The 10,623-nt window shown below is 47.3% G+C and overlaps 1 protein-coding gene and 3 non-coding genes across 4 annotated transcripts; 3 read left to right on the top strand and 1 right to left on the bottom strand.

Annotated features, from left to right (window-relative positions):
• Positions 1 to 3,542: 3,542 nt before the first annotated feature.
• TRNAR-CCU (transfer RNA arginine (anticodon CCU)) lies at positions 3,543 to 3,615 on the bottom strand. Its single transcript has one exon. It is a non-coding gene; the product is annotated as a tRNA-Arg (tRNA).
• A 910-nt stretch (positions 3,616 to 4,525) lies between these two features.
• TRNAR-UCG (transfer RNA arginine (anticodon UCG)) lies at positions 4,526 to 4,598 on the top strand. The gene has a single exon. It is a non-coding gene; the product is annotated as a tRNA-Arg (tRNA).
• Positions 4,599 to 5,103: 505 nt separating this feature from the next.
• Positions 5,104 to 5,176, top strand: TRNAR-CCU (transfer RNA arginine (anticodon CCU)). The gene has a single exon. It is a non-coding gene; the product is annotated as a tRNA-Arg (tRNA).
• A 1,336-nt stretch (positions 5,177 to 6,512) lies between these two features.
• Positions 6,513 to 9,776, top strand: LOC132591750 (uncharacterized protein K02A2.6-like; the record flags this gene model as incomplete). The annotated part of the gene is made up of 1 exon (XM_060271852.1): positions 6,513 to 9,776. A coding segment is annotated over exon 1 (3,195 nt), but the record flags the coding sequence as incomplete, so codon positions are not given.
• Between the last annotated feature and the right edge of the window lie 847 nt (positions 9,777 to 10,623).

Below are 10,623 nucleotides of genomic sequence, written 5' to 3'. Positions count from 1 at the left end.
GCGTGTCTAAAAAGCTGTCACCAACATGTCAAGTTTGGAAAGCTCTGCTGTAGCAGTTAGCTTTTAAATGAACAGCTCTTCTAACCATGAGTCTTAAACATTTTTAGACTATTTCCAGGTCGGCTGTACTGTACCATGTTTGTTTGCTACCCCTGCTTTCTTATGCAATCTATTCTCACCCATCCTAAACTTGTTCATATTTATGTGCACATAAATATTTGAAATATTTATACCCCAATTTTCTACCTGACAACAGGCATACAAAGCAGCTGAAATTTAGTGATACTTTAAGGGGGGGCAGTAGTGCTTTTACAATCCCTTTGTGGCCAATGATTATGGAGTATATCCCGTTCTCTTGCCTTAGATGTTGCTACTGCTGGGGCTAGATAGCCCAAACATTGGGAGCTACCTCGTTTCCCAGGCAGCTGTATGAATTATAATGCAGCTCTTTTGACATTAAATTGGATGTACGTTGTTGGAAGACTTGCAGCAATGGGGCCTCGCACAAGAATGAACGAGCTGCACCTCTCTGAAGACCCTGTTGTTTCCCTGTTCATGCCCCATAGCTTTGTATGTTTCCTGCTAGGTATGGGAGAGAAGAGAATGCAGGGAGTTACCGAGCAACAATTCTACTGCTTCTAGAACAGGGGTGGGGAATCTGCAGCCCTCCTGATGTTACAGAACTCCCATCTCCCATCAGTTCCAACCAGCAGTGCCAATAGTCAGGGATGATGAGAGTTCTGGAAGAAGTGGAAATAAATGGTAGAGAGAACATGGAAGGAAATAAAATTGGGAGTGGAAAGAATCTTGTCTCTTCTTGCTCGTACCTCTGATCTAGTATCTTGGGAACCAGAGATGTTTCTTAGCCACCACACTGCAGGTTGCCAACTTAAATGATAGCATTTTTACAGGTGGTTTATTCTATAATCAAGTTAAAAGTGAGAGACTAGGCATTTCCTTGCTGTTTTCTCCTGAATTACTTTCTGAAACTGCTTTTTCCTGAGGCAAAATTTATTTCCATGAAAGACATCTGTTCCATACTTCTTGAAAACCATTGTTTTAAATAATAGAGAATACAATTCCTCCTCCATGCATTTTCTGGAAGTATCAATACTTTTCTGTCTCAACAGTACTTTGAAAAGGCCACGTGTTCCTCTTTTCTAAAGCCAAATTTGAGTTATCTCTGATTGCCACAAGAGGGCACTATGGATTTAAGGAAAAGGTTGCTTGTCATTTTGTTGCTATAAAATCACAATGCAGCATTTTTACAGTAATTTTATTTTTAAATTAACAGTTGTCACGAGGAAGAAGCAGGCTACTTATTTAGAACATGAGAGGTAGAGGAACATTATTTTGAACATTCACTGCTGTTCACATCACTGGCTGGTTAAAAATAGGCTTTTAAAATTCTGATATGATAGAAATTCTTCTGGAATACACAATATATTAATTGGGAGATGTACTGCGTATAATACCTAAGACCCCATCTGCAGTATACATTTATATCATACCACAGCAAACAGTCATGCCTTTCCCCCAATAATTCTGGGAATTGTAGTTTGTTAAGGCTGCTAAGAGTTTTTAATGACACCCCAGTTCCTCTTAACACAGCTACAATTCCCAGAGTTCCCCGGGGAAGAAGGACTGATTGTTAAAGCATTCCGAGAACTGTAGTTCCTAGAGGGAAACAGGGTCCTCACAACTCTCCGCACCCTTAACAAACTAGAGTTCCCAGGATTCCTTGGGCTACAATCCTGACCCCAGTTTACCTGGGGCTAATCCCTATTGAATTCAATAGGATTTACTTCTGAGTAAACATGCATAAGATTGCTCTATTAGAGACCTATAGGTTGGCATCCAACTGCTTGGGGTCTACTCTGATCTGTGGTACGTACAGGTGAAACTCGGAAAATTAGAATATCGTCGAAAAGTGCATTTATTTCAGTAATGCAACTTAAAAGGTGAAACCAATATATGAGATAGATGCATGACATGCAAAGCAAAATATGTCAAGATTTTATTTGTTGTAATTGTAATTATTTGTCGTTAGGCGGGTCAATTATAAATGCAATGTAATCAATGAAATGTAATAGCGATGTTTATTTTTGTATTATCGTAACTATTTGTTTTATTACTGTGGAATTTCCAAAAGAAAGCATTTGTAAAAATTAAAAGAAAAATAACATAATAATAAGTTGCATTACTGAAATAAATGCACTTTCCGACGATATTCTAGTTTTCTGAGTTTCACCTGTATATTGCCCCACATAGAAATTATGGTTCACATGGATGAACTGCTTTAGAAATTTTGCAGCACCTTGAACTTTGCCCAGCATCTATGGGATCAAAGCTTCCAAAACATCTAAGCACCTGACTGAATTCTACCTGTTTCAGATGTCCACATAATCTGTTGGGAATGGCGCTGCTTCCAGGCACTCCCTGATCTGCCCTCTGCATATAATTTTAGGCAGGCCCAAGGCCACCTTCCAGTTTATGTTTCTAACAGAGACATGTACCCTGTTTCCCCTTTTTTAATACGTAGTCAGAAAGTAAGCCATGGCAGGGTTTTTAAGCATTTGAGAAATATAAGACATACCCCCAAAATAAGCCATACTTCCGCTCCGCGGAAACCAACCCCCACAGGCACCTCCACTCACAGAGTCACTCCATGCAGCTGGCACTGCAGGAGCGCGATCAGCTCTGAAGTGGCGCTCCAAGAGCTCCGCTTAACAGCTGATCGCGCTCCCGCCTTGCTGGCTGCATCCCCGCGCTCCGCCTTCTCGTCCATCACCGCCCTGCCGCTTCTGTGCTTGTCGCCACCGCTGGGCTCACTGCTTCTTCCTTGCCTGGCCTGGCCAAGGAGCTTGGAGCGCCCTGCAGCGGCAGGCGGAGCGCCTGAGCCAGCGGCCTCTGCCTGGCCCGGCCTAGGATGCCTGCTGCCCCGCCACCCGGAACCAGTGGCTGCTGCAGCGCCGAGCACTCAAGAGAACCGAGCAGCGCCCTGAGCCAGCGCCCTGAGCTGTAAAAACTGTACCGGTAATAAAAAAAATAAGACATCCCACCGAAAGTAAGCCACCCTGTGTTTTTTTGAGGAAAAAAAGTTATAAGACGGTGTCTTAAAAAAGGGGAAAGACGGTAGCAGTGATGGACTAAAGAGTGTTAAGTAAGCCCAGGGTTGGCCCAAGACATTTTGAAACCAGAGGCGGACCCCAAAATGGTGTACCTCTCCCCACCATGGAAGAAGGGTTGAGGGAAGATCTAATCAGGAACAAGGGGGAAGAAAGATCAACATTGGGATCTGCTGGCCCAGTGGATCCTGCTACCTGAGGCAGTCACCCCAACTTGCCTCGTAGGTGGGCCAACCCTGGTTAAAGCACAGTAAAGGCTGGCCTGTTTATTCCTGTGGGCATTAAACCATGGTAATGATGAAAAAAGGAATAATTTTAAAAATGAGATGAATTAAATGTAAGGGAGGAACAAGATAGATTTAATTAGAACCACCAAAGTGAATTGGGAGGGAAAGGAGATGAAAAAAACAAATTCACCCCAGATGGGACTCGAACCCACAATCCCTGGCTTAGGAGGCCAGTGCCTTATCCATTAGGCCACTGGGGCTTGCTGGAAAAAAAGCGTCTACGTTCTTACTTAACTCTGTAATAGCCGAATTAATTTCACCGCGCATCGTGTGTGCGCCTGGATAGAGCCCGGGCGCTGGTTTCTTCCACCTGCCCGGCTTGGGACAACGCGCTTATAAACGAGGAAAGGAATAACAAAAGCTGTCCGATAATAGATCGCCTCGCCCTTTAAAAATTAAGTGAACACCGCGGCTTTTCAGAATTCTAAACTGCTGACACTAGTAAAAGAGGTTAGTAGCAGCAGGGCTGAAATCTATCGATCCAATGCTCAAGGCCACGTGGGACGAAATGTACATGCTCAGAGGCACAGCGCATTAAAGTGGAGCAGGGGGATCAACGCCGCAGCATTCAGCTTGGGGACCCTTCGCACAATCACAAACTGAAAATGCCCATAAATGAATAATTTCACGAACGGGGCAGTTGATTTCTAATGAGAGACCTTTCAGATCTTCCACTGCTTCTCTTCTCCCGGGATTCTCTCTCTTTCTTGCTTGCTTTCTTGCTTTCTTGCTTGCTTAAACGTGATGGGGGGCCACTTTCCGTTGGTGTGCACAAGTACTCCCTTTCTTTACTACGTTTTTACACCCTGGTTCAGATGTTAAGCAGCTAACTGCCTGCAGAAGAAGGAGAAGAAACAGATGACCCCCAAAAAGTCAAGTTTCCTGGTTAAACCATTAAAACCTGCAGCAAGAAACTCGCTCGAGCTGGGAGAGTTTCAACCCCAGGCAATGCGGAAGGGAAAATGGAGGGCAGCAATAAACAGCGGAAGATGGCACGGACATTAAAAGCAAACCGTCGTCTCAGAAACTTGAAGTTTAACTTCTAAAAAGCAACAGTCTACCTCCTGCTTTATACCTTCTGTTTACCAATACCGCTCCGTGTCTGCAAGTGACCGCGTGGCCTAATGGATAAGGCGTCTGACTTCGGATCAGAAGATTGAGGGTTCGAGTCCCTTCGTGGTCGATACGTTTTAGCGGTTCAATAATAATCTCGAGATATATGACCAATAAATATCAGACGAAACATCTAACTGGATTTAATTAGTTCGATGTGCTCCCCAGTCCCATCCCGAAAGCGAGCTGCTCTGCACCCGTGTTCTTAATCCTATCGTCCAATCAGTTTTATGCAGAAAAAACAGAAAATGATACACAGTCGCGGATGGCGCGAGTTCCATATTTACAGAGCACTAAAAAGGGTCAGGGGCCCCTTTACCTTTACCTTTAAAAAGACTTTCAGGTACAGTGGATCAGTGACTGCCAGCTTTCTATATTTTTAAAACCGCTTTTCCCGCAGGTCTGTTTGCCCAAATCGCCTTCCTCTCTTGTAGGCTGAAATGAATGCAGAGCGCCTGCGAAGGACTACAACTCTGAAAACTAATTCTGCTCATCACATAAGCAAACGAAGGTAGAATTTATTACACAGTTGCTCTGTGAGATGAAGGAAATAATGAACCAATTTACAGCATATAGCCCCAGTGGCCTAATGGATAAGGCACTGGCCTCCTAAGCCAGGGATTGTGGGTTCGAGTCCCATCTGGGGTGGGGAAGAATTATAGAAACTTTGCTTTTTAGGTTTTCTTAGGGCAGCAGAGATCTTAACATCGTTCAGGACTCATCTCCCCTTTCTAAAGAGGTGGGGCAAGCTTCATATAAAAACTTTACGTCACAGTATACAAAAGAAGCAACACCACGTGTTTGCAAATGTTTTATTTTTCAACCAACATATAAGATCCATTCTTTTATATTGTAATATAGCAACTGTTGTGTATTGAGTCAAAGGATTTTATATCTGTATTATTATTGTCTGTATTTGCATTAGGATAAAGTAACTGCCTTTTGGTTCCAGAGGGTACAGCTACTATTGGTTCATTTAAGCTGCTGTATTTGGATCCTCTGTCTTATTGGTTCCCTCCAAAAGGCAGCACTGTGATTGCCTGATATTGTTCCCTCCAAAATGTATCCCTTCCTAGCCAGTCCCCTGTCCCTATAAATGTAGCCTTCCTGCCCTCACAGTCAGTCTTGTTCACTTTAATAAAGAGCTGTTACTAGAGAACTGTCTCCAGCATGTTTTGTCAAGAGAGCTGAAATCACAAACCCCACGTCACAACAACTGGCGACGAGGATGGGATCCGGAATGCTGAGGAGCGGTTAAACACAACCCTGCCTCAGAGTCCGGATTGCAGCTGAGAACAAGACTCACTGGCCAGCTGAGAAGACGACCCTGCCCGCTAGGACAATGGAGAGTCCAAGGGTATTGGAGCCCTTCCAGCCATCAGAGCCCCACACCTGGGAAGACTACGTCGAACGCTTCGAGTTCTTTGCAGTGGCTCAAGGGATCACCGATGCCAGCAAAAGAAGGGCCACATTCCTGAGCTACTGTGGGCCTGAGACCTTCAAGCTGGCCAAGGCATTACTTGCTCCAGCGAAGCTGAGTGAGACATCTCTCAAAGATATTCTTGCCTGCCTAACAAGCCACTTGGCGCCTACTGAGACCAAGATGGCCCGGCGGATGGAGTTCCATAAGAGGCAGCAGCATGCTGGGGAGTCTGTATCCGCATTTCTGGCTGAACTCCGGAAGCTCGCTCAGCACTGCGGCTTCCAAAATCTGGAAGAGACTCTCCTGGATCGGTTTATTGGTGGTCTGAGCAGCAAGAAAGCCAGAAGACGCATCGTGGCTAAAGAAGAGGTTACCCTTGCTTCAGCCTTGAAGGAGGCCACCGCCACGGAGAATTATGAAAGAGAGGAGCTTGATGCCAGTCGCAAGGCCACTAAGCCACAGATAGAAGTTGCGCATGCCATGGACGAGCTAGAGGCTACTCCGAGCCAGAGCCCAGTCCGTGGGGTTGAGTTGGTGCGTCAAGCCTGCACAGTGCACAAAGATCGCCGAGGCAGTTGCCCAGGTTGTGGCGGAAACCATGAGCGGAAGAGTTGTCGTTTCAGGGATGCTATGTGCCGGACGTGCGGAAAGACGGGTCACATCGCCAGGGTCTGTAGATCGGCGGCGTCGGGAGCGACAGGAGCACCTAGACTGGAGCATCGCAGACCGCCCACAGCACCTCGTTTTCTAAAGGACTGCCACTACGTAACGGAGATCAACGGGAGGGCCGTGCAGTTTCCAGCGCAAGGCAAGGCACACGTCAAGGTGAAGATTGAGGGTCAGCAGTGCGACATGGAGGTGGACTCCGGATCTGCATTCACCATCGTGTCGGACCAGACTGCGAAGACATTCTTCCCCAGGGGTAAGTTGCCCCCTCTGGAGCCCTTCCCGGCAACCTTGCAGTCGTACTCAGCAGGCCGCATCCATGTTATGGGAATGTGTGCCGTGAGAGTACAGTTCCGGGACAAACAGGCTGTACTCAAACTGGTGATTGCGAAGGGCAGTCGCCCCAGTCTCCTGGGCACTGACTGGTTCCCCGCCCTGGGACTGAGTATCTCAGGGCTAAATTCAATCCAAACCTGCCCTGAGATGAGCGAGGCATTATGCAAGGAATTTGCTGGTCTCTTTAATGGAAAACTGGGTTGTTATAAAGGGCCCCCAGTTGACTTTGAGTTGGACCCCGGGGTGGCCCCAATCCGACTCAAACCAAGGCGAGTGCCATTTGCACTGCAACCCAAGATCGAGGCAGAGCTGGATAAATTGGTCAAGCAGGGAGTTCTCTCACCCGTGGACTCTGCTAAGTGGGAGACTCCAATCGTCACGCCCCTTAAAGCAAATGGGGAAGTCAGGATATGTGCAGATTACAAATGTACTATCAATAAGGCACTCAGGGGAAACTCATACCCCATTCCAGTCGTATCACATCTGTTGGCTAAACTGGCTGGGGGCAAGGTGTTCGCCAAAATTGACCTGGCACAAGCTTACCAACAGCTGCCAGTAACCCCACAATCAGCGGAAGCACAGACTATTGTCACACATAAAGGGGCGTTCAGAGTTAACAGATTACAGTTCGGAGTTTGTGTGGCCCCAGGGATTTTTCAAGGGCTCATGGAACGCCTGTTAAGGGGTCTGCCGGGGGTCTTGCCATTTTTTGATGACGTTTTGATTGCTGGAAAAGACCCACAGGAACTGGTTGCGCGTGTCCGTGCAGTGTTGCTCAAGTTCAAGGAGGTGGGGTTGCAACTGAAAAAAGAAAAATGCAGTTTTGGGGTGCCAACTGTGGATTTCTTGGGGTTTAAAATTGATGCATCAGGCATCCACCCCACAGATGCTAAGATTAAGGCCATCATCGAGGCACCACGACCACAGAACAAGACGGAGTTGCAGTCATTCCTGGGACTTATTAACTTTTATCATTCATTCTTACCCCAGAAAGCTTCGGTAGCTGAACCATTACATAGACTTTTGCAGAAAAAGACTGTGTGGCGATGGGGGCGGGAGCAGCAGAAGGCTTTTGACTCCTTGCGAGAAATGCTGAGTAGCAGGAGCGTCCTTGCTCATTATGATGAGTCGAAGCCGCTGGTCCTGGCATGTGATGCCTCTCAATACGGCCTGGGGGCTGTGCTGAGTCATAGGGAACCGGATGGGTCGGAAAAGCCCATCTCTTTCTATTCACGTACGTTGTCACCCACGGAGCGCAACTATGCTCAAATTGATAAAGAGGCACTAGCAATTGTGTCAGGAATCAAAAAGTTCTATGATTATTTGTACGGTCGCCATTTCTCCATTGAAACGGACCACAAACCACTGTTAGGGTTGTTCAACCCAAACAAACAAACGCCACAAATTCTCTCCCCCAGAATGTTGCGTTGGTCAATATTCCTGAATGGGTTCCAGTACACCTTGACCCATGTGCCGGGGAAACAGTTGTGCCACGCTGATGCGCTGAGTCGATTGCCCCTTCCTGGCGGGAGCAATGAGGATCCTGCTCCGGCGGAGCACATTATGATGCTAGAAACACTTCCGGGGGCTCCTGTAACAGCTACTGATATAGCTGAGAAAACGAGGAAAGATGCTGTTCTCTCCCGTGTGCTCACTTGGGTGGGGAGGGGGTGGCCAGGTGGTCCGCATGAAGAAAAATTCAGGCCTTATGCGACAAGGCAGCACGAATTGTCCATGCATAAGGGTTGTCTCCTATGGGGAGATAGGGTGATCATCCCAGCACCACTGAGAAACAGGGTTCTTGAGACGCTTCACATGGGACACCCAGGAATGGTCAGGATGAAGTCGCTAGCCCGATGTTATGTGTGGTGGCCTGGAATGGACCAGAACATAGAACAATGGGTACGAACATGCAAGGCATGCCAAGAGGTGCGGCCAGAAGTGGCCAGAGCACCAGTCCACTGGTGGGAGCAGTCCAGGACTCCCTGGAGCCGGCTGCACATAGATTTTGCTGGGCCATTCCAAGGGAAGGTCTTTTTGGTTATCGTTGATGCATATTCCAAATGGTTAGAAGTGGCGATGGTCCCTAGCATGGCATCAGCTGCCGTAATCAAGGTGTTGAGGCAGCTGTTTGCAACCCACGGGTTACCTGAGACCATTGTATCAGATAATGGGGCAGCTTTTGTATCCCAAGAATTCAGGGCATTCTTGGCTGATAACTTCATAAGAGGGGTCACATCCGCGCCCTTTCACCCATCCTCCAATGGGCAGGCTGAGCGCATGGTACGAACAGCCAAAGAATCCATTGCGCGCTTAATGGAGGGTAACTGGTCGGCTCGCATTGCACGAATGTTATTTTTGCAGCATGCGACGCCGTGTACTGCGACGGGCAAGTCGCCAGCCGAGCTGCTCTTAGGTAGAAGACTGGTAACGGTGCTGGATTATGTCCACCCAGATAAAATGCCAAACCGTAATTCAAGAGCAACCCCCCAGGATGAAACTGACACAACAAGGTATCTCGCCCCTGAAGATCTGGTCTGGGTGAGGAACTATTCACGAGGTCCGCGGTGGGTGGCCGGTGTGATCACCCGGGCTAGTGGACCTGTGTCCTATTATGTGACCTTGGAAAATGGGCAAGTTTGGAAGAGACATATAGATCAGCTGAGGCGCCGGGCACTCAGCAGGGAGGAGTCAGATAATTCATCCCTGGCTAATGACGCACAGCTGCAAGACCAGAGTGAAGATGGCCCAGAGGTGCAGTCACCAGGGGCTTCAGCAAATGAACCAGGGTCTGCTAGTCCTCAGGATGACGAGGTACAGGTAGGGGACCCTGGGGTGTCTGGGACTCCATCTGTTCCTGACGAAACCCCTATAGCAGCCCCTCCACCACAGGTAACACCCAATCCAGAACCTGCAACACCTGTTGGCAGGAGATCAGGTAGAAGTTGTAGGACCCCACAGTACCTGAGGGATTACGTCTGCTGTGCTCACTAGGGGGGGAGGGGTGTTGTGTATTGAGTCAAAGGATTTTATATCTGTATTATTATTGTCTGTATTTGCATTAGGATAAAGTAACTGCCTTTTGGTTCCAGAGGGTACAGCTACTATTGGTTCATTTAAGCTGCTGTATTTGGATCCTCTGTCTTATTGGTTCCCTCCAAAAGGCAGCACTGTGATTGCCTGATATTGTTCCCTCCAAAATGTATCCCTTCCTAGCCAGTCCCCTGTCCCTATAAATGTAGCCTTCCTGCCCTCACAGTCAGTCTTGTTCACTTTAATAAAGAGCTGTTACTAGAGAACTGTCTCCAGCATGTTTTGTCAAGAGAGCTGAAATCACAAACCCCACGTCACAACAGCAACCATGCCGAGCTCCTCAGGGCCAGGAACCACCCCACACTTTTCCATATACCTTCCATAGAGTGGCAGCAACTGCTTTCCTTTCCTTTTTAAAGATGTACTTTGTATTACATGCCAATGTCTTGCAGTTGACTAGACTGAAATATACAATTGTACACAAGTCAATGCATTGCCATCCACCAGCAGTGGAAGAAACGAAGGAAGGAAGGAAAGAAGGAAGGATATGGTTAAATATCGCATTGCAATTCAGAAAAAGATCTGTACCAGGAAACAGTAGTAGGGGAAAGTCTTGACAGACATTTGGCAGAATGAA

Source organism: Zootoca vivipara, chromosome 2 (assembly GCF_963506605.1).
Source record: "Zootoca vivipara chromosome 2, rZooViv1.1, whole genome shotgun sequence".
NCBI lineage: Eukaryota > Metazoa > Chordata > Lepidosauria > Squamata > Lacertidae > Zootoca > Zootoca vivipara.
This window is presented reverse-complemented; position numbering and strand designations above follow the sequence as displayed.